The sequence below is a fragment of the Hyalella azteca genome, unplaced genomic scaffold (assembly GCF_000764305.2).
Source record: "Hyalella azteca isolate HAZT.00-mixed unplaced genomic scaffold, Hazt_2.0.2 contig17115, whole genome shotgun sequence".
NCBI lineage: Eukaryota > Metazoa > Arthropoda > Malacostraca > Amphipoda > Hyalellidae > Hyalella > Hyalella azteca.
Window position 1 is genome coordinate 99132 of NW_025946912.1, and position 24549 is coordinate 123680.

The window sequence follows — 24549 nt, forward strand, 5'->3', positions numbered from 1 at the left end:
TAAACTGATCGTGCTGCCATCTATTGTAGGAATAGGCAAGTTTCTTGTTGACTGAAGGTGATCGTTATGTTATCCAGTTCATAGGTGTTCATTTCAGTTTCAAATTTATCATTCTGGCAATGAAGCTCCGAGATTAAACGTTGTGGTTAGACAGCGAACGAAAGAATAATATCTAATGGTGAAGAGAAACATGGCATCATCGAGCAGAGGAATTCAAATAGGCTCTGCATGGTTCCAGAGAAAAGTTAAACTTCGACCTCAACATAGAGGCATTCATCTCGTAACAGACGAAATCATTAAGGAAGTACCTGAACTTAGACAATTTGCCGTTGGACTGGTACATATCCAAAGTAAGTTTTAGACTATTGAAGTTATGAACTAATTTTTATTGCTGTGACATGAATTTGATGAATATGAACTGAGTGACATGAATTTGATCATGAATGTGAAATATTTGTTCCCTGCCATTGTGACGAAACATCAAACATGCATACCTACCGTCAATGCCACCAAAATCGCCACCTCACTAAAGTCGCCACGCAGCAGGGAAAAGGAAATATTTATTAAAATCGACCCAACACGAACATTTTGTTATCATAGGAATATATATATACTAGAACATTTATTATTACATAGTGACAAACCAGAGATTTTTAGAATCAGTTCATTTTTAATTTCCTCATTTACTCAAGATTTTAACCAATTTCTCAAGTATGATAATGCTGGTATCCATGATACTTTACTAGTCTACTTATAGGACTCAAAAATGAACTTGAGACAGAGTCTAAAAAACTCTCTGCTTTGCCACTAACCGCAACTATGCGCGATCTTCAACAAACGTTTTGTTTATTTGTTTACATTACGATGTTAATGTTTTTTCTGCAAGATATTTTTGGCGGAAACGGTAAAGCAATGCGGATTGCGGAAGTTGAAAATTTTATGAAATGACATGTTTGCGAAGGCAAACCGCGATTTTTTAATCAAACAAAAATTTATGACATTCGAGCCGCGAGATTTCATACCTACTGAAATTATATGATATTAGAGCCGCGAGATTTCATACCTACTGAAATTATATGATATTAGAGCCGCGATATTTCAGACAAAAATAGGACTTTTCCAGACTAGCTTTGCCACTATGTTTATTAATATTGCTTAAAGATAATAGAATCATTTAGAATGCATTTCCGACAATTATTTTGTTATTAGTTTTGAGATTTCAAATCAGCATGACAAAAATTCGTTGAGCAAAACAAATTTTTTCATTCTGCTGAATGAACTGTGTTTGGGCGATTCTTTATTTCCGCAAAAATGTTTTCCCATCGAACCTTGGGTCAAATCGAGGTGAAACACAGTAAAAAGAGGTTCATTTTGCTTGTACTCCCAGATTTCAATGATAGGCCTATAGAAATTTATTTATAATCTATCCCAATTTCTCAAACATAACTGGCGACTTATGTGTTTATAGTTTTGGGAGAAATGGCGAAGTTTGTGTTGTATATTTGCTTCAACAGGCAGGATTTGAAGATAAATGTTCATTTCTTTTTAATATCTACAACCATAGTGGCAAAGCAAAGAGTTTTTTAGACTCTCCCTCAAGTTCATTTTTGAGTCATATTCATTGTGGCAAAGCAGAGAGATTTTTAGACTCTCTCTCAAGTTCATTTTTGAGTCCTATTATTCCTATAAGTAGACCAGTAAAGTATCCTGGATACCAGCATTACCATACATAAGAAATTGGTTTAAATCTTGAGTAAATGAGGAAATTAAAAATGAACTGATTCTAGAAAAGCCCTGGTTTGCCACTATGTCTACAATGCAATAATTGTGTCTAAGTTCGGTCTTAAATAATGTAAGAAGCATTCATTGTCCATATCTATTCTCAGATTATTAGCAGTTAGACTTTTAAATGCTTGTAAAACTAGGGTAAATGCGGTATATTCCGACATTGTGGGTAAAATTAAAAATGAACTGATTCTAGAAAATCTCTGGTTTGTCGCTATGCGTGGGTAATTCCGTCACCTCTCTAGTTTTTCCTTTATATTAAGCTTTGTTTTAGTTCCATGCGTTCGTTGATGGTTGAAATGGTGACGTCATACAAAACACTAGGCCTTGGCCATCTAGCGGGAAAATATTGAGATCCAAAGAGAGACAATGCACGGTACCCAGTGAGATCATCGAAAAATGTGTCAAATTTGACAGTTGACCTTGCTCTACCAAATAGTGAAATAGGAAGAATATTATGGTTTGAGACTTTTAAATACGTCTGTGAATATATTAGGAATCCTTTAAGTATACTTGTATTTGCAGATTTCAAGTGGTAAATAAATTAATAGATGATTAAGTTGAGAAATGGATTTAGACACATGAAAACTAATTCCGTCACAACTTGAATTGGACACACACAGATCGTTCCAAGCTGTGTACAAAAATTAAAATTTGCTTAATTAAAAGCTTAATAATTGTTAATTGAAAGTGTAATTAAGTAGTGTTCAATATTCATTAGTGTTCTAATTCAAAGCCATGTTGTATTCCAATACAGCTCACACAGCGAACGGAATTCGAACACGTGGATGACAGCATTACGTATCAGTAGAATTTGAAGCGCGGACAGAATACACCTCACCACGTGCCGAATATAGCCACACACAGTGGCGGAATATAGGGATTTGGTAGGTTTGCATTCTAAAGGCTTTTAAATAAATATGGCAACATTTTGTGACGTTTCGTCATTGCTGACACGTAGTGCAGTGTTTTGAGAGTCACATAAAGCAAACAGAACTTGAGTAATGCATACGGTTATTTTTTTATAGTTTTTCATTTCTCGATGCGTCCTTAATGTGTTGGAATATACCGCGTTTACCCTAGTGGGAAAATGTTGAGATCCAAAGAGAGACGGTGCATGCCACCCAATGAGATCATCGAAAAATGTGTCAAAGTTGACAGTTGACCTTGCTGAGGCTTGCTCTACCAAATAGTGATAAACTGTTTGTGTAGAAAGAATATTATGGTTTGAGACTTTTAAATACGTCTGTGAATATATTAGGGATCCTTTAAGTATACTTGTATTTGCTGATTTCAAGTGGTAAATAAATTAATAGATGATTAAGTTGAGAAACACATTTAGACACATAAAAACTTATTCCGACACAACATGAATTGGACACACACAGCTCGTCCCAAGCTGTGTGCAAAAATTAAAATTTTCTTAATTAAAAGCCTAATAACTGTTAATTAAAAGCCTAATTAAGTAGTGCTCAATATTCAATAGTGTTTTAATTCAAAGCCGTGTCGTATTCCAATACAGCTCATACGGCAATCGGAATTCGAACATGTGGATGTCAGAATTACGTATTAGTACAATTTGAAGCGCGGTCGGAATACGTCTCACCACGTGCCGAATATAGTCACACACAGTGTTGGAATATAGGGATTTGGTAGGTTTGCATTCTAAAGGCTTTTAAATAAATATGGCAACATTTTGTGACGTTTCATTGTTGCTGGAGTGTCGTGCGGTGTTTTGAGAGTCACATAAAGCAAACAGAACTCGAGTAACGCATACGTTTTTTTTATAGTTTTTCATTTCTCGATGCATCCTTAATGTGTCGGAATATACCGCGTTTACCCTAGTAGATGAATATAATTTAATTCATTTAATTTACATTATAATTAATTTAATTTATATTATAATTTATTTAAACTACTAGTAGTTTAAATCTAACAAATTATTTAATAATTTTTAATGAACTTCATCATACTTCATGACATAAGAATCTTACTCTCTCATTTAATTGCAGTTCTCCACACATCTGCCAGCCTGGCTCTGAACGAGAACTGGGATCCGTATGTCAGAGATGATATGGAGATGATGCTCAATAAAATAGTGCCTGAGGTAAGGTTTTTTATGACCTCTACTCTATTATCCTTCTTGGTGGGGTGATTGGGTAATACAATTTCCACTCTATTCTATGGTTTTATGTTTTGTGGTACCAAAGTTACCTTAAAAGGATTACCAAAATTACCTTACCTTATATATATTTGGGCCTCTGTGTTCATTCATTTATTATAATAATGGGAATTGTTTTGCGGGTAATAAATGGATTCACCCAATTGTAATTTTTAAATTTATATACAGAAGGAATTAAATATTTTACATGTGTTGCAGCATTTCCCTGGAATATCATGCATAATTGTGCTAAGTGTTTCAAAAGATTGAAATAGATTTGTGATAATACTTTAGATTAGGTGCATCCAAAAAAATGGTGTTTTTTAATTATATGTTTTTGGGGTGTAGATAAAGAATCTGAATTCCGTTTTTGGCGGTCGGCATCGGAAAAGCGATTTTTTTCCCCGAGGCTCTAATTCGTCAAAAAAATCGGGCAAAAATTGGCAAAATCGGCGAAAAAACCTAACCTAACCTAACCATGGTTGCAATGTCGTGGTTGCAAGAGTATATGGGTCACCAAGGCTAAGTTAAAAACGCTATGAATCCACGGATATTGGGGCTGCGGGGCAAGATTTAACTTGCATTTTATCTTAGAAAATATATAAAAATTGGCATATATAAAAATCGGTTTTCCGATGCTGACCACCAAAAATGGATTTCAGATTCTTTATCTACACCCCAAAAAACATATAATAAAAAAACACATTTTTTTTGGGTGCACTTAATCTAAAGCAATACCAGATTTGTTTAGTGTACCTGTTGATGCAGTATCTTTAAGTTCATTTTCAATTCACATAAAAAAAAAAAAAAAATTGAATTGATAAGAATTTGATGAGATATAAGTTCACCTGCAAGTTTAGGAGTCATTGTATATTATAATTGTCACTTTCATAACACTTCATTAAATTACTTTATCATAATCTATGAAGTTTAATCCTTATTTCTTTGAATGTGTTCATCATAATTTCTCAATATTATTACATGCCACATGTTGCCAGAAGTATGAACCATGCAGGCAGACATTCCAAGGATTTTAGGTTTTGATGCTAGAGCCTGGAATTATCTTGCCTTTATCTTTCATTTTGGTAATTAATTTTAAAACTCAGACTGTTTATGCTAAAGTGTCAATCAATCCAAAAATTTTCATTTAATTAGAAAGGGAAACTATCTAAAAATAAATCCTGCAAAACCATCAAACTGCATACAAAAATCACGCAGAGATTTACAATATGTTAACTCCAATAATGTCAGGGTTTTTAGTATCTTTTTCATAGTGTTAGATGGCAGAATTTACTTGTTTATACATGTACAATTGATGACCAGAGAATTAGTTGACTTATCAGGGAGTGGAACAATTCTTCAGATGACAGTAGATTGAAAAGCAAGTTTCAGGAAGTAGTTTTTGTTTATTAACAACGTTTTGACTGCAACAAACATTCATTTTCAAGTTAGAAGAAGCATTAAATATTGAAATTTTGGTGGAAATAAGTACATAATAATGTAAATGAGATACAACAGTAAAATTTTGGACCAAAAATTACTCTGAAAATTCTATTCTATTCTAGAATTACTCTGAAAATTCTAGAATTTTCAGAGTAATTTTTGGTACAAAATTTTACTGTTTTATCTTATTTACATATACTATGTACTCATTTCCACCAAATATTAAATATTTAATGCTTCTTGTAACTTGAAAATGAATGTTTGTTGCATTTGAAATGTCATTAATAAACAAAAACTACTTCCTGAAACTTGCTTCTCAATCTACCGTCATCTGAATTATTCCACTCCATGATAATATAAATCAACACATTTGCTGGTCATCAATTGCATGTGTATAAACAAGTATCTTTTTTCAGCACAAATTCTAGAGGATTATAGTTTGTGATTTTGAGTGAAGGATTGTAAACACATGGTTGGCTTTAGGCTGACCTAAGATAGTGTAGCCCCAGCCATCAAATGGGGTGGGAAGGCTGTGATAAGATAATGCTGCCCCAGCCATCAAATGGGGCAGGAAGGGTGATTTCATGCATAAACCAAATTACTTTGAATGAAGGATTTTTTGCTGCCATAGGGAGGAGTGACTGATTGCTATTTAATTTTCCTAAATATTGAGGTTGCAAATTGTTTTAAAATATGAAGATTCATGTATGCAAGTTATAATCTTTATTATTAATTTGATGAATATTAATTTTTCTTGCCACTTGATTTAGACCTGTTGGTTGTTAGCTAAGACTTGAATTATGTACCATTTATCTTATGTACGTCGTCTTTGCAGGCCTACCTCACTATCAGGTAAACTTGTATATGGTGACAGTGTGTTCATTAGTTGATAAAGACCTTCAGTGAGTTGCTAATTTTCCATGATATTGGAGTTTTTAGATTTAGTTTTTAACTCTGAACTCCACATCATTTGTCTCATAAATTATATTTTTATAAATTTTTCTTGCCATTTCTAGTTGAAATGATCCAGATAGGTTTTTGTGTGGATGACATAAACGGAAAGGAATAGATTGTTGTACTCAAATCTATTTGTGTGATGAGTTTAGTGATATTCAGAGCACCTTCAGTGATATTTATTTTCATTAGTTTTTGTGTAACATTTTTGAGTATTAAGTGTAGCTGTGATTGATTGTTTTTGTACAGTATTTTGTGTAACTTTATTCCCAGAAATAGAATTTTTTATGTACTGCATAACGCACTAAAGATGATCCCTCATTATAACCTTTGCTCAACCGAATGTACAGGAAGCCCTTGCATTAATTCAATTCATTGTCTTTTAAGAAGTTGATATTCTTACTAGTTCCTTAGTGTTTTTCATGATGGCTTGTATTTTGATTAAAAGCCTAAAATTTTTCAATTATTTTTTACAAATGCCATGATAATTTTAAGTGTAGGTAATTAAAATTTTTACCTTTGACTATGCGTGTTTAGTTCTATTCTGTTAATCACCATTATTCATTCATTCTGATATATTCATTTACCAATTATAAATAATCATTTGCCAATTAGCATTGTTGGTTCCCATAACTATGATATCAACCTGCACTTGAGAAAGGTCATTATTTGGATTTTTTCTGAAATTTGACTATCAAGTAACTAAGGGATTTGAGAAAGAGCTTCTTTGTCTGTCATTTTATTGATATTTGAGGGTAGCATCATAATATCTTATTTGTGTCTAGTGTTTCAGGCTGTAGCAATTAATAATGCTGTCAGTATTATACTTTGCCTTGGCCTCATGAATGTATCTCACCCGCAGGGGATGCCTTACCGCCACTCGTGTGAAGGCCCTGACGACATGGTGGGTTGAGGTGCAGAGTTTAGCCAGCAGAACCTTGTTCTGATTATATCTTCGATTTTGTGGCTCTTTTTAGGTTTCATTTGATTATTTTCATGTGAGAACATGTGTGGATTTTAACCTAATATCATGTTTCTACTGGTAGTAATTCACTGTTTTACCTTCCATATTCTTCATTAAAACTAAGTCTGAGACTTGGTTTAATATTACAATTTTTGTAAATTTATAGACACAGACTGGTAGCAAAGGAGTAATTTTTGACTAGTTTATCAGGACCTAAATTGTGTGTTTCAATATAACATTTAACTATGAGTCATTAATTTTGTGTAATGTAAGGTATCCAAACTAGAAGAGTTCTACAACTCTTTTATTTAAATACGTCATAAAATAGGCAGGCTGAAAATTTTTTTGTCCCTTGCAGAAACTATGAATTGCACATCTTGATTGTCATTAAAAATCTGTATTACCATCAAATGAAAACATGAAGAACTTAATTTTCTTAATGTACTGTTGTTCCATGCCACAGGGAAGATGAATGTTTGAAAAATTCTGATCCACGCAAGTATAGTTTTGCTGTCTCTTAATATCCGGAAGCTGAAATGTTGTTCTTTACAGCCAGCCCACGTGAAAGCCTGCTTTATTGGCTCCTCTCTCACTGTGCCGATAGCTGAAGGCAAACTACATCTTGGCACATGGCAGGTAAACCTGAACTGCTCCTGAAGTTTTATTTTAACTACTCACATTTTAGCTAGCAGAAAATAGGGATCATGGATGCACATGATATATATGTGATATTTATAATATTTGGTCAATTAGGAATAGTCTGCTGCAGCTGACATTTGCCATGATTTTTTTTTATTTGCTCGTTTTGTGAGTTTGTTTTCTGTATTTCTAGTTCATACATAATTATTAGTGTGATAAGCTTAAGATTGATAAGATTGTAGGGGTTAACATAAGCTTCTTGGCAGGGCATCTGGTTGTGTGAGCATCGCAACGATGCTGGGCCTCGCAAGGTTGTAGTGACCATCAACGGGTGTCTGAGGGACCGCAGCACACCTGTCTCCCCCATGAGTCCAATGGCCAGCACAAGCAGCTAGTGACGGCTAGCGCAGGGCGACCTGCTTCACCAGCCTCCTCATCGTTGCGACGACCGGCAGCGTCAGCCTAGTGCTGACCCCGTCACTGCTGCCGCTGCTGCTGATGAACATGACGATGTGGGCACTGCAAGCAGTGGTGCTGGAGGCAGAGTTGTGCCGGCCGTCCTGCCCCTTTCATCCCGGCGAAGGCCGTCAGCTGATCGCCGTAGACATACCGTCTATGCAATGAACAGTTGGTCGCCAGTTGATCTCTAACTATTTACTTGATGGATGGTGCGCTGATGGTGTTGAATAGTGACTTGGAATACCAGGAAGAATGGATACGGTTTGGTCATTCCCATTTAAACATTTACATGTGTGTTGGTATGAAAGTTTTTGTTACAAAAAGAGATTCTTTTGATGGGCAGTTCGAAGCCCGCGATCAACTGTAAACTGTCATTATTTTGGCAGTATCTGTATTGCTGTTTATGGTATGATAGGTGGGTGTTAATTGATGAATCATTGATCTGAGTGAGCCTGTCATTGTAATTCATCTGAGTGATCTGTCATTATAATTCATGTTGAGCGTGATAACCATTTTTCGTGAGAAGTTAGTAAAGTACTGCAGCTATTCTCCTTCCAATTATAGATCTTTATTGTATAGCTTATATAATCGCTGGCTTCCACCCGCCGCCGCCGCTATTGTAATAGATGCCCTAATCTGCTCTGCTTAGCGGACGTGGTCAGCTTATGAGTTCAGAGAGAAAAATTGTTGTTATATAGTTGGAGGTCTATGTTGAGAGTATGTAGTTAATTATTTTAGACCCCCATGAATCACTTGGTTGAATATATATCTCTTTTTAATTCGGGTTATCGATCGAAGCTCATTCCATTTCAAAACTATAGTAGAGGAACGAGATGTCGAGCTGGATGTTTGTCTTTCTAAAGCTTGGAACCTGGTTCAAAACACATATTCATTCTTAACGTTAGGATGACTAAAATTTGCAATGCTGCCGGCAGCAGCAGGTGACAGCGTTAAAATTTGTCATTCTAACGCAAGGAATGAACGTGTCTATACAGATTCCGAGATACCATCTGATGTTAAAGCTTGCTCTTGCCCTGATGTGGAAGTCGTAGTAGGAGCGCAGAGTTGTGGTTAGGATACCAGACGGTTATGCGTTTTACCTTGATCTCATCACTGCACTTTACTCATCTCAGAGAGTCTTCGGCTTGGTAGAATCCTAAACTCATCACGGCACTTTACTTATCTCAGTGAGTCTTTGACTTGGTAGAGTACCGCATGGCCTTCCTTCCCGCCGTGCAGCCATTCTGTTTTCACATGAATGCAACAACGGCATGGGTTTTGGAGCAATTTTAGTCCTATCATTTACATTAATTGTCAATTAACTCAAATATTTTATGGTCTCTTAAGTGCTTTCTCAGGCTCTCAGCTCTCTACCATCAATTTTTACTACTGATGACCCCTTTGATTAGAAATCGTTCGCTGTAGTATGTTCGTAAATTATTTTGAAAAGCTTGGCATGTGGGGAGCTTTAAACTTCACCGTTCATTTCGGTTTGCAAATAATATTACCTCATGCAATAGCAAGATGTAGAAATTTTGTACAGAAAAGCTTATTGTTGATGTTACAAAGACTTAATGTTTGGTAGTGCGAGTCATGCTTTTGAAGGTCGTCGTGTTTCGTCTGACGCTCGGGGCCAATGCTTAATTAGCTGCTAGTGCGTTGTTGTCATCATAGGGTTGAAGAAAGCGATCCTCTTTCTTCTGGGGAACACGTAAGATAAAGCTTTATGTGTCCATGACCCTGTAGTTGCTTATTTATAGATATTGTTGTGTAAAACTATTTCAAAGTAGATATTTTATAAATAGGCGCTGCTCAAATTTTGCGGCGATACATCAATAACGTAGGTATGTTGGACCAGAGTTTTTCCTTCATATACTCTCGGCCAAGAGCAGTTTTGAATATTAGTTTTCATATCATTTCAACAAGCGTAAAATATTTGGCGAATTTTTCATTCTTTTGAGTGCTACTTCACTTCGTACGAATGACTTGGGTATTTCTGCTACCAATCACGTTGCAAAGTTCCTGTGAAATTCACACAAGAATGTTATTCTGATGAATTTTTAGACAATATTGTAATTTTTATTACTCACTTGAGTGTATTTAGTCGTTTGAAGTTAATATTGACTTATCTAGTTAGCACGAAAGCTACTGCGTCATGCCAACCGTGACCTACACACCGCGCGTATCCCAGAAGAAATCGACTTGTAGGGTCTGTTTGCTGCTGCCAGATATCAGTTCTGCCTTAGCTTGTCCATCCTGAATACTTATTAAGCGTGCTGTTCTAGTGCTTGTGTCACTTGAAGAATTAGTAACGTGACTGCTTTACTTATTGTGTCGTGTGGAGTGATATTGACTTATATTCGCATCGGTGTTGTTGCCATCCAGCTTGTTGACAATTCATTATATTCCTTTAAGCTGTTCAAATTTTTTTGATTATCTTGAAAAACCTTACTATTATTGTTAATTTTATTTTTAATGAGATTTTTATAATGTTAATAAAACTCGTATAGATCGTACCGTCAGATTATATTCCTCTGAATAGGTCTTAGACCCAGCTAAAATTTTTGTTATATCTATTCTTTTCAACAAGTGCGCAGCTAAGACTTTGTTTTATACATGGCTTAATATTCGTAGGATTGACTAAATTGCCAAGTGGAAGGAGGATAATTCTGATGTCTTCATCCATGGTGAAATAAATCAATCGATCTAATCTAATATTTGAGCTTCTTTATTATAATGTCTCGTTTCCAATGTACTCTTTGATTGTGGATACCGTACTTTATCATTACTTTTTATCCTCCTATCATTGTTACTCGAAATCAGATTGCAAGCCTTGCTGTTGATTGTGCGCTAGTAGTAAGCTTATGTCATCACGAGGTGTGCCCGTGTCGGCAGTTGTTGAGCTCGACTTGACTAAGCCTCGTCTGTTTGCTTGTTGACACTCGTAGCTGTGCACTCACCTCGCTTCTTCTTGGTGCCAGCGATCGGTAGCGCGCGCATCTGGAAACCGACTCTCTTTTCTTGTGCCGCGTTGCCCTTTAGTGCTGATTGACAAATATTACCTAGCGGAATTCAATTTTTTTAAGTATCCCAGCCTTGCTCCACTAGCTGTAATCTGACATATTTTGTGTGCCGAAATTCAGTACGCCGAGCGTGGAAATAGAATATTGAATCTGAATTTAATGGTTTTCGGCAATTTAGTACGAATTAACAATGCTAGATACTTTTCAATAGACTTTATTACTTACTGTACCGAATTTATGGAAAATCACTTACATGGATCGTTTATCAGTCACATCTGAGTTGTACTTAATAGCTTCCATAACAGCTTCTTGGCAGATGTCAACGCTTGTTTCTTTCTATATTGATTTATTTTTGCTTGTCTAGTCAGGCTTTAAGGTTATCCTGCCACTCGTAAACGCAAGTGTATTCTGTTACGCTCTATTTGTCTGTCATGAGTTGGCTCGCCAAATTCAAAATTTGTGTATTTACCTTCAGAAATGTATAGACGTTTTTTATGTCACTTCTGCAGGTCTCGCTTTGCTACAAAAACTAACTTAATCTGGAAGATATGCACGTATAGAGTTTATAGTAAATCAATTGATTGACCATATTGATTTGTCTGAGCTAATGCTTGATCTAATGCTCCATTAAGTAAATGGTGTGCATTGATGCTGCGTACGCATGAGAAGCTGGTTCGAATACTGTGCAGTTTATGATTCGCATCGTGCGTGCTTTCAACCACTCTATATCTGGTATATCTTGATTGTTTGATTCAAGTAACATCTCTTTGACCTGCACTCCCCATCAACTCAATTTTGTAGTTGAACTGTTTGAATTCATTGACCTGCTGCCAAGAAATTTGTGGTGCACCCATAATCTGCCTCGTTTAGCCGGATGGTCTTCTTGCTGCCTGGCAGAAACATGTGTGGGAAGAGGGAACAGTCGGCGATCTTGAATGCTGTGCGGCACATTTGCCCGGTCGGCATCTAGGCTTTCTTTCTTGCATCGACTCCGTTTTCTCACGATGCTCTGACTTACCGAGATGGTAATTTATGCACAAGTCATAATTTTTTCCTGTAAACCAAGATTTATTGTATATTTAATTTCTTCTTGTATTACATCTGAGTAAGAGACCCAAGTATGTTTTGAAGAGAAACTTCTTTCTCTGCATGCATGTCTACTTCAGAAAAATTTATGATCCTCCATTCCAGTGTGAAAGGCGAAACTATTGAGACTATTGACTTATTCCACGATGCTTCCTTTAAACTTCAGGTTAATTCACAATTCTGCGTGCATCCTTTTTACCTATAATTAGCTAATAAAGATAAGTTTGCCAAGTAGAACATGAATGAGAATGTTATCACCTACTTTTGTTAATTTCTTTAATCGAACAGCTTGACACCAAACTTGTCAAGACTGTGTCAAAATTAACCCCATTCGTACTATTCGTTAACAAATATCCAGTTGATGCAAACATTTCTTATATTGCTTGCAATGGAACGCACGATTCTTTTTGGAAACTAATCGTTGTATTGTAACGGATGCTGTAAATTAGAACGTAAGTCTGGGTATTGAATGAATGTTTTACATCCAGTAATTTTCCAACGTTTTTACATCTCTAGGTAGATATTATTTCAGTGCACTGCCCTGGAAACGGTCATGCTAATACTGCTATTTGCGTAGAGAAAATTGCATTGAAGAAAAACCCTGTATTAGTTGATTGCTTATCATTGTTGGCATCCGTTATCACAGCAAGGTGATCCACTCATGGTAGCAGTTGAGTTTTAATGAACGAAATAAAAGCCGGTCTCCTCTCATTTGCAGTTTGTTTTTGGTCTTGTCAACTATCAGCAACTAATAAGTTGTGTTATAGACTCCTAATGTGCGCACGATCGACAATCTGTGAGATTCTAAATTGTAGTCTTCTGCGACTTGTGAATATTTCGTGTCAGCCGCTGTGAAATTTTGTGAACTAAATTAGTCTTGTTTTTCGTGTGTCTTCATTTGTTTGAACGCTCGTGTAATCTAAGTCATTTGTCCGGAACACTTACTCAGAAGGTTGCAATGAAGCGCCGTCTCGATTTATGACGTCCTCGCGACCACCGAGCGTTATTGTAACTAAGCCAGGAATATTTGTGCTTCCGTGTGACTTGTTCTGCCGAAATGCGATTCCATGTATTCTTATTTAGCAACGCTAAATAAGCACTCATTGAGCTTATTTGCACTCACGTCTCCATGCGCGTTTTTTATGTGTTAAGTCCAACGTATCTCCTGAGGAGTTGCAGTACAGAAACATTCACGCATTTAATGCAATAACACATTGGCAGAACACATTCATGTGGCTCGGCTACCAAATGCCTTGTGCATGGCGTCTCAAGAGAATACGCAGCTAAAATGTCGGGAGGAATTCAAGCTTATGCTTATTCTCGAGTTTGCTTCCTAGTCATCGGTCGATCGTTGCTTGTCTTTCAAGAACATAGTGCGTTTTCATCTTCTGCTAATGTCTTTTTTATAGTTCTTATTTACCCAACCACATGAAAGTAAGTAGCTACTTCTGTACATTTATATCTACTAAGATGGCTAGGCTGGAGCCACTGTCTGAACAGATTGTGTGTATAGAATATATATATACTTCATTGTTTGTGATGCGTAGAGCTTTTTACATACTGCGGTCCATCGTTTTCTATTGTTGAAGTGAGGTGATCTAGGTACGCTTATCCCTGTACCACCCAAAAGGACCAATTGGTCTGTTTGTTACATTGAAACCTAAGATGTTGAGCAGGCTGATCGGTATGCAGTGATAGGCAGCCTTTTTTAGGTTCTTATGAGCCGCCAATCAACAAAAACTTCGCATCTCATCAGCTTTGGATGCCCATACTCTGTAGTCTATACATATTCGCAGGTATTGGAAAACCAGGCATTGCATCTGCAACGGAGCATTGACTGGCTGCTGACTTAGCCATTAGATTATGTACGTTTGCAAGCTGCTGGCGGGTGCTGTCGATGCGGGTTGGGACAAACGGTGCATAGAATCTCGGGCAATACATCTGCCGTGGCAGAGTTCGTTATTTCTGCGAGAAATAGTTTCGAAAGGTAATTTTTCTGAAATATTTAGACATTCCGTATTCGAAGTTGATATATAACGTATCGGGTTCTGAAATTTAGCTCCGGGAGAAAGACTCGAATTTCAAATACTTCTGTTCCCTTCCGATGCGCATTTTTTGAAGGCTTGCTATTTGACCCCCGCGATCCGGTTGAAGCTAAGAATTTAGTCTCATCTTTTTATTGCGTGCGTGATGTTTCAGGCTTTATCTCTTCGTACAAGTCTGCAACGGGTTTAATGCTCTAATGTTAATCATCTAAGATTTTCTTTCCTTTTAATTACATTATATCCGTATTCAAGTTATATTTAGCGTACAAGTCGGTAATGCATAATTTTTTTCTATAACGTTATAAGATTGACTTGTGCGCAGTACGTTATCTTTTCTAATTACAAGTTTATCTGTGGAATTGGCGGGAAAATAAACTAATCTGTAATCGGTATCTTTGTTGCACTTTTCAATGTCGTACTATCTGCATATAGACCGTAGGCCGCTAACTCGATTGCTGGCAGTACAAGCAGCTATTTTTACCGCACTCATTATCGACGAGAAAATGAGCGTGCTGCGTGGAATACAATTTCTTAATTTACTCGATTTCTTGAACTTGTTCTTCTATAGCAGCGAGCCATTCTTGGATGAATTGATACTTCATGCTTGAGATATTATGCTTGCTTGGAGAACACGAAGATTATTTGTCTCGGTCGTGCGCGGCGAGTGCTGTGTTCATAAGATGCTCTGTGGCTGCTTGAACAGCCAAGAGGTCCTGTAGGTTCATTTCACACTTCGTATCGTAGTTCAAAGCAAGTAATTCTACGGAAATGAATGGTGTAGCTCTTAACTTAGATGCTGTACTTCGTCACGTGTATTGTTGAATTTATCGCGGAAAGCTCGCGAACTTTGAAGACGTTGATATAAAATATAATGTATTGCAATTATTCACTTGGCGATTTGTTTAAGAAATATTCACAGAAATTTAAAACTTTGCTTCAAAACAATCACGCTTCCTTATTTTGTTATCCATGTCTTTGGAACTATTCATTAAATATAATATTTTCTTCTTTTAAACGACTTTTTCTACCACTCGCATGCCACGATGATAGTGCATCGCACATCCCTATGTTTATAGATGGCCATTTTTTCTAGTGCAGTTGTGCCTATAATGACAGTCGTGCTGATCGATTCGCACAACACACGCCTGTCTTTTTCCATAGAACTTGAGAGATGCGCACTGAAGTGCGCTGAAAAAATCTCCAGTACTCGAGGTGAGTGAGTAATCATTTTGAACCCTAACACGTCTACGGCTGCGCACCCCACTGGGCCACTCCACACATGACTCGACAAGAGTAATGCTTGCAGAATATGACCGCTTTCATATGTATATTTCATACAATTATAAAGGGACTTGATTCACGCCTTGAAAATGCAGCGAAATCCATCCGCGGTCTCCGTAGTGCAACGGTGCAACCGAGTGTCAGTCGGCTTTGATATGTTTTAACCTTGCACTTTAAAAAATTTTAAGCCTTGCGGGACTGCCCGAAGTCATCTACGGCAATGCCAAATGAAAGCGGATCCAAGTTACGCGCTTACGAACGCTGTGTAGTAACGCCATAGCGGGTGCAGTCAGCTCAAGTAATTTACTTTCACTTGCTTTGAGTGACCGATGAGAGGCAGGCGCGCCTCGCCTCTGAGGTCGATGTATGCGTGCATAATGTACGGCACGGCTCCTACGAAGCAGAACTCAACCCAACCTTGGCACTCCCGACACTGTACAGGCTTGGCCCCTATTAGCTTCACGACACGCTTATCGATGGGCCCGAGATCACGTGTAGACCTGTCTTTTTAATTAATTGTGGCGTAGGGAAAATTAAATATAAGTTTGTGATTGGATAAGCCTAATGCCCAAGGTCTATCCACACGGCTCATTTAGGCGAATATTGCGCATCTGTGCTGAACAACTCACAGTTGATCAGCATTACAATTGCCAATCAAGCGAAACTTGACGTATACGCATCTCTTAATACTGATGCGTATCCCCATCTCCTATTCCCCTAAATTGACCAAGATTCTGAGTTATTTAATCTCAAAATGGAAATAAACCAATCTGAATAACAAAATGGTGCATTTACACCTATAACGCTTTAATAAATATAAATACGAGGCTAATTTAGGATCTGTAAGCACCTCAAACGAAGAAACGAGCCCATTTGTCGGTGGCCTGCAAACCGGCCTGTTGCGGTAACCTACGCAACAGCACAATACAAACCCTACATTCCTGATAAATCCCCGAAAAAATAAGGATTGTGTACAAATAAAATCTTTCACAACACTATTCCATCATTCGACAGCAATACCGTCGAGTTCCAGTAACCACAAATCATCACGTAATTTACACGGCTCTCTTCCGTAGTTAGCCACTGCGACCTTGGTTAGGTCCGGCAGCTCAGCCGTCAGCTGGTGCCTCGTCTTATGAAACATTTGCAGTGCCAGAGGTGGGCAGTAGCGCGCTACATGTAGCGGCCGCTACTAGCGGCCGCTACATTTTCAGTAGCGGTAGCGGTAGCGGCTCTACATTTAAGGCAATGTAGCGGTAGCGGTAGCGCCCGCTACATATTCAAGTAGCGATACGAAGACGCGCCTTTTCAGCAGCTACAAAATGAGTCAAGAAAACGGTAAAGCCAAAATTTCCGATTTTTAGGGTAGCCGGTCCCCTTACTAGTATTAAATATTATTTAAAAATCAGCATGATACATACATAATATAAATTACAGAATAAAACTGTACGAAAGATTTCGGTGTAATGTTGTCAACCTCAGCCTTTTACTAGTGTCAACATGTTAGTTGTTACTTGTTAAGTAACTGTTACCAGTTACCACTTACAGGTGGTACCTGGTAACTGGTGGTGGTAACTGGTTTTCATCTTTCAGTTTGCTTACAGTTATTTTTACACAGTTATATTTATGTTTCACCTTCCCTACATGGATGTCTACTTCAATCTACCAATCTCAAAAATAATCCACATATATATACAAAAAAACCTGATTTTTATATGTATATGTGGATAATTTCTTAGATTGGTAGATTAAAGTTCACATCCATGTAGGGAAGGTAAAACATAAAAATAACTGTAACTTCTATGTACTGTATCTAACCCTGGGGTAACCCATACTAGTTCGGTTAGGTTAATTGCAATAAAGTTGCATTGATATCTTTTACAAATGTTTTATTATCATTAAATGTTAATGAGTAAATCCCAATAGCAGAACAATAAATATTTAGAGATTTCCAATAATTTTGGCCATTGTAGCGGCTAATGTAGCGCGCTACATTTTACTGTAGCGGTAGCGGTAGCGCCCGTTACAATCTAGTGGGTGTAGCGGTAGCGGTAGCGCCCGCTACATTTAGAGCATGTAGCGGTAGCGGTAGCGCCGCTACATTTCTAAGTAGCGCTGCCCAGCTCTGTGCAGTGCAACAATTCGAAAGCGAGCACTACGCGAGCGCTACCGGTAGATGACGCTGTTGCGTAATGTATGCTTTAGCACGGCCTCAGGGAAAACAAAACATAGACGAACTTCTGGTTTTTTATACTGTTATCTAATTAAAATCATCCATGCTTTGATTTGTTGTTACTATAATACACTTATGAGACATGGTCGTGTGCTAGATTCTTTCAAACAATGAACTTAGCGATGTGTATAATTCTTTTCTTCTGCGTGCATTCTGTCAATCTATTATGTATTGCGTTGAATGCTGCATTCGAGCTTATCATCTGTGCAGTCAATGATTCAAGATTTTAAAGCATTGATATTTTTCTCTCTGCCATTTGGGAATAATACATTGTCGTGTTATGCTTTGTTCTTCATCAGGGTTCAGTACAGTGTGTGACCACAACTCATCTTAACACGAATGAACCTAACTCTTCGATTTTCAACTTTAATGGAACTTGATTTATCAGACACGAATTGAATTACTATAACTTCCTTAATTTTACCTTCCGTTAATTTTTTTTTGCGAAATCGATATCAAACACTAATTGCTTAGAGTCTAACTTTTAGATTTTAAACTCTCTTGAAACTTGTTTTAGCCCATACGAATGTAAACACGAATTACTCCCAGTCTCACACTTAAAAATTTAACTTTTTTAAATGTAGGGGAGCGGACACGGATTTAACACGAACTGCGCCATCGCTTACTATTAATTTTTTACCTTTCTTATAACTCGGTTAGTCGTTGACGACGCGTGTGCGACGGAAGTGATGGAAGAGAGGGCAGCGCAGCAGGTGTTGGGCGACGACAGGACGCGTGCTGCGAGCGCTGCAGCGGCGCAGTCCTGACAAGCGCGTGCTGCTGCGCGCGTGCTGCGGCGCGCGTGCTGCTGTGCGCTCACAGCAAAACGGAACGTTCCGTGTATATTTTCATAATAGTTGGCAGATGTGATCGTTTGAAATTCCGTAAAAGTTAAATAAAAATTTTGGGTTTCACTAATAAATTTAATTATCTTCACATTCAATATAGACCAATGTTGCCCATGATACCTATTGAGAGCATTAATTTAACAGAGAGAGTGTTCAATAATTAGATGGTTGGTTTCATTACTTGTGCTGAATCTTTGTGTCACAAGGATGTGTAAATTTGTTGAGTTTAAATAGAAAGTTTCTTATATATCCATTTCTGCTAATCAGAGGCCCATCCCTTCTCAGCGTGATAAACTGATGTGAGCGCTTTAATATTTATATGAGTTATGAAATATTTGCAAGATTACTATGAATCTTCTTCAGACATTATTTTAGTTGGTGGCCAATGAAAATTTAGAGAACTATTCAACTTCTCCACATCAATGGCAATGACAATGTAACAGTATATGTGCTGCACATCAAAATTAGAAATAGCTAAAATCTTCAAACATAGAAAAATAAAATCTTCAAATTGAAAGAAAAAAAATCATGCATGGCAAATTGGTAGTTTCGCTTGTGTTAGCCATTCGTGCAATGTAATCGCTGAGAATTAGATTTGTATATTGTGAAAGTTCCTTTCAACTTTCAGGACGTTATTGCTCAACTTATTGCTCCATTGTGTCGTGATAAGCTCATGCTCTATACTCTATACTTCGTTTGAAATCTTATTTGATTTGAAAATGTTATACGTTTTATTATCAAGATAACTTTGGGAGAGGTAAAATAAAATTTTCTGTTATTATGCGGGAGGAAAAATTAATCCGAACATATAAAATTTTGTTTTGAAGTTGATATTTTGACTAATGTCATGCTCGCTGTCGGGTTACATTGATCGCTATTCCTTTGTATTGCAGAGTTGTTATTTAGAGATTCAGCATGCATAAGATTTTCAGCATGCACATTTACCACTCGGTTGTTCTCTTGATAACTATAAGCTCGCGTGGTGTAATGCCGGAAAATTACACTTCAACTGAAGTTACTACACATGCTCCTGTCAACCAAAGTTTAAATTCAGCTGAGAGCGCATCCAAACTACCGCAAGAATTGAATTCGTCAATAAGTGACAGCGATAAAGAGTTTACTGCTAGAATGGCTGTGGCGGTAGATGGAACGCAAAAAGTCAACCGTGCACCTCGTAAAATATTGCAGGAACACGATAACCATACCTCATATTTAGATAAGTATCAGTCTAAAAGTAGAATTCCTGACGCGCAGTTCTCCGCAACGCACGACGCACCACAAATAATCGCTGCACTTCATAAGAGAGACCTGGACTTGCCGATGGATTTGCAGCTCGTCAAAGTTCCGCTACTCGATACGGTGAACACAATTTTGCATCATCACAATTCTTTCGCTTGAATTAAAAATTTAAAAATATGTTGTTCAAAAATCAAATACTTACATATTGATAAGCACCTAAACTTGCTCGAGCCTATACTCAAAAAATTGTTTAGTCTTCAATCAATTATAAATGCGATAAATTCAGCACCATAAGTTTTGATTGTCGAAACAAATTTGATCTCCTCCTGTGTTTCCACTTATTGCATCTGTGACACTTTATGCATGAGGCATGAGTGTTTATTTTGAGCCCGATAAATTTCTGTTCCGGCATCGAAATAAGAATATTCGTAGCATTTTCATGAAATTTAAAAAATTAAATTATAATTATGTGTTAGCAGTGTATAGGGTTTAGTGAAAAGGAATTTTTGCTTACTTTTCTTCAATTAAAAGATGAATAATTTCATAATATCTTTCGATGCACTTGAGCATCGATGTTCACTTTATACATTATTATTTATCTACGAACATTTTGTTGCAGAGAAAACTCAACTACGAATTCTTATACCGCGCGTGGGAGGACCTCAACGAAGGCTACGGCCGCTACGGCGATGGCAGGCTGCAACGTCAGCGTTTCCATCACCGCGAGGAGCGCAGCGACGGTCAAACCAAAGGGCAGTTTCGCTTGCGTCTGCCTAACGGTAGAGTGCAAATCGTCAGCTACCAACAGATGGACGATGAATACCTTGCTAAAGTTGCTTATCTGCTGCCGGATCTTGATAATGATTGCTTGGGTATAGACACAGGCTGTGCTCTCGGTCTTGACAGACTTGAAGTGGGACCATTTGAAAGTCGTAATGGAGATGTGAAGAAAGCAGACTTCACCGAAGAGGATTATAAAACTGATCACAGCCTCAGATATCCATCGAGTATCTCTGAAAATCCAGGTTATCAATTGACATCAAAACAACTTCATCAGGAAAAAACATTTGAGAAAAAACCTTCAACATTTGCCGGCTTCGTGCATCCACAATACCCCAGCGTTGCGCCGCTACCAAACAATCTCAATAAAAATTCCTTTACGACCGAAAGTATTTTCCAGGACATGAAAAATTCAGGATTGGTATATGGTATCAACAAGCAAGTATTTGTAGCAAATGGATACAATCAATTGCCGCAAGTGAACTTTGATCCAGACGCACGCATCATAATACCCTTACCTGACAAATCAGACCGCCAAGGCGGCACTATTGAAGGGAAGAAAAATACTGGCCACGAGAGGAGTAAGAAGATGAGACCATACTTCGATCCACTGCTCCGTGATGTCCCTAAGAAAAAAATTCCTTCTCGCTTCTCGTTGCAAGGTCGCCCTGAGTATTATATTCCCGGTAAAGTTATAATTAATCCTCCAATGGGACATACAATTTATGCCAACCCATCGGCTACACCCCAAACAGAACACAGACCTCAGAAATTTGAACATGGGTATGTAAGAGACTTCCATGCGCTGGGACACACATTAACCGCGGAACCAATGAAAATTATTCCCCCAACGACATATCGTCCACCATACTTCCCTGTTGCCATAAACGGCGATGATCCGGGTATCTCATCTTCACGATTTCAAATACCAAATATTTATCATCCGTCAAACGCAGCCAACGAGTCTCCTCCACTCAAAAGCAATGTCAATTCTCTTTTTAGAAATTCATCTGACGCACACAGTAATTTTTGGCGTTCGCGTAATCACACTCAAAGTGTAACTACAAACCATAAAAACATTAATGTTCAAGACTCATTCAAACAGCAGCAAATTAAAAGTCATCAAGTGCAGTTCCAAAGTTCATTCTCATCACGACAACCACCCCCGCCGGAATCACATCATGCATCAACTGCGTTCAATTTACACCAGTCTGACTCATATCCTCGAGTGCCAAATTTTCCCAGTGCTCTGGATAACTTGCATCAAAAAAATACTTTTCAAAGTCCAAGTACTATTTTCAGATCGCAGGTGCCGAATAGAAAGCATACTCCTAATTCAATTGGAACCACTCCTTCTTCAGCAACCTACCCTTCTCCTTGGTCAAGAACTCGATCTCCACAACCTTCATCATTGAATGAGCAAGAAAACTCTTCTAAACCAAGTGCGCTCCCACCGTCGTCCATATTATCTGCGATCGGCGCTCCGCTTGACCAATTTGTAAATCAGCACATTCACATCCCACCTCAACCCACCACAAGAATTTTGCCGAACCAGCCTATTGTAACTTACTCTGGGTTCATGCCTTCAACATCGTTTGAATTCCTTGAAGGCCCTAGGGCCCTGGATTCAAATTCACTAACCAGAGCATCAGTTAATTCTCACAATGTACTGCATTTGTCATCTTCTGATTTATCAAGTCTGGATTACTCATATCTGAATTATGGAACAAATTTCCCGACAAGTGTTTCAAATCATGTCACTAAGTCCCCTGTGGCTGGAACTGCAAGACACGAGGGCTCTCTATCTAACTCGTCCGCACATGGAAATCATCTTCCTTTTTCCGTGCACAGAAATCCAAGAAAAACCACATCAGTCCCAGGACTAATTGATAAGCACCATCTGCCCCTGCCTAAAAATGCAATTCGTGTACAGAATTCTCTGGCTACCCCTAGCATCCCCGTCACATTGCGGCCAGAGCCAAATGGAGTACGCACAAGTGAAGTTCGTTCTAGTGAAGGTGACATCTCTTCATTTTGTTGCCATTATAGTCTGCACCCGGGCCTTAGCAATGGTGAGCGCAAACCAAGTAAGATCAACTCTTCTATTCGTCCAAAACCATCAATAACGATTGATGCATCTGTAGAAACTAATAATACTGGCAAATCGTTTTATCCTATCTATCCTTATCTGTCTACTCGTATGCTTCCCATCCCTTATCCAATGATAATACCGATTCATCCATTAATAAAAAGAATGGCTCTTCCTGTACCTCGACAAATACCACCTGTGATTAGTTACTCATTATAAAGCGCAATTATATACTTTAGTTTTACGATATTGCACTACATTGCCCAAAGACTGGGATAGATTTTTTTTTTCTTTCCTGGCTCAACGAGTCCCCTAAATAAGTTATGGTTCATTGCTTTAGAAAATTGCGGACTGTGTGAAAACGCACTTGTGGCAAAGTTCAAATTTCTGCATTAAACCATTTGTAATGTGTTTTTTTCATTCAGTATTTTAGTAAGATTATCATGCCTAAGCCTTATCAGAACCTTCCCATAGTAGTTTCCCACGATTATATTAGTTTGAAAGATCTTGCCGTCATAAATATATATCATTATATCGTATCAGACACGCTAGCAAAAAAAAACAATAATGATAATATAACGAAGATGCAATGTAAGAGACGAATCAGTCGATTTGAATAAATTTCGATGTATATTTTGCACACAAGACGCAAAAAAGGATTAGTGTTCTCATTTCAACGGAGCAGCCATTCATCTTCCATAGCAGATTAACTACGCGCGAATAGTTCTGAACTGCAACTGCAGTCTCAATGAAATTAGAAATTTATTTTTGGTCGTTGGTATTGTACTCTATTTTGTGTGTATTTTAGACAGCGAGTAACCGACAAATATAATCATTGCTTACTATTCTTAGCTATTGGATATTCTTATCCTTGAGGCGAATGTTTGCAATGGTTTGACACCACTTGCATGCAAATGATGAATGACGGGCAGAATTTTAATTTCTTGTAAGCGTCTAGTGAATATATTCAGCAGCATCGTGAATGAAGGACAAAACGACTTAACATAATTCCATTAAAATATTCTTGTACACGTTGTTCAGAAGCAGGGATACGCGCTGGCAAATATTTTCATTTCTATTCCATGCATGCGACTGAGTTAGCAACAGGCAAAGTGACCTTGTAACCTTGCATATATTAGTGCATATATTACAACGGTATAGTTAGGCAGAAGTTCGGTATCTATGCGTGTTATTTTCAAACTTGCATAAATTACACTGTAAACCTAGCATTACCTTGCCTGAAGCAAACGCTGTGCAATCACTTATATTCAAAGCGCGGCCGGTCGAAGTCACCTAGTATGAATAAAGTGTTGTCCCAAACGGTAATCTCACCGTAACTTTCAGAGGCATTGTTACTGGCTGCTCAAGCGATTGGTGAACGAACGAACTTTACCACGTGCATCTTCACTACTCACGTAGATCCAGTTAAAAACATAGGTAGCTAAGTGCTTGATCTATCAACGTCTAAAGGCCCGTTCACACTAGGAGCAACAAACGGGCGTCAAGCGCCTCATCGCCCC

At 37.8% G+C, this 24549-nt stretch overlaps 2 protein-coding genes across 2 annotated transcripts; both read left to right on the forward strand.

Moving 5' to 3' along the window:
• Positions 1–19: 19 nt before the first annotated feature.
• LOC108682576 (UPF0047 protein YjbQ) lies at positions 20–15574 on the forward strand. The gene is made up of 5 exons (XM_018171768.2): positions 20–350; positions 3798–3892; positions 7206–7247; positions 7860–7943; positions 8213–15574. Exons 1-5 carry the CDS (start codon positions 176–178, stop codon positions 8339–8341), a joined length of 525 nt encoding a protein of 174 aa, XP_018027257.1. The 5' UTR covers positions 20–175; the 3' UTR covers positions 8342–15574.
• A 4237-nt stretch (positions 15575–19811) lies between these two features.
• On the forward strand, positions 19812–23848 carry LOC108682575. The gene is made up of 2 exons (XM_018171767.2): positions 19812–20280; positions 20780–23848. Exons 1-2 carry the CDS (start codon positions 19837–19839, stop codon positions 23246–23248), a joined length of 2913 nt encoding a protein of 970 aa, XP_018027256.1. The 5' UTR covers positions 19812–19836; the 3' UTR covers positions 23249–23848.
• Positions 23849–24549: the final 701 nt, after the last annotated feature.

Excerpts from the sequence above, each read along its gene's own strand:
- LOC108682576 (XM_018171768.2), top strand. The coding sequence starts at position 176 with ATGGTGAAGAGAAACATGGCATCATCGAGCAGAGGAATTCAAATAGGC. Across the intron at positions 351-3,797 it reads TGGACTGGTACATATCCAAA|TTCTCCACACATCTGCCAGC; the intron begins GTAAGTTTTAGA and ends ATTTAATTGCAG. Across the intron at positions 7,944-8,212 it reads TACATCTTGGCACATGGCAG|GGCATCTGGTTGTGTGAGCA; the intron begins GTAAACCTGAAC and ends GCTTCTTGGCAG.
- LOC108682575 (XM_018171767.2), top strand. The coding sequence starts at position 19,837 with ATGCATAAGATTTTCAGCATGCACATTTACCACTCGGTTGTTCTCTTG. Across the intron at positions 20,281-20,779 it reads AAGTTCCGCTACTCGATACG|AGAAAACTCAACTACGAATT; the intron begins GTGAACACAATT and ends ATTTTGTTGCAG.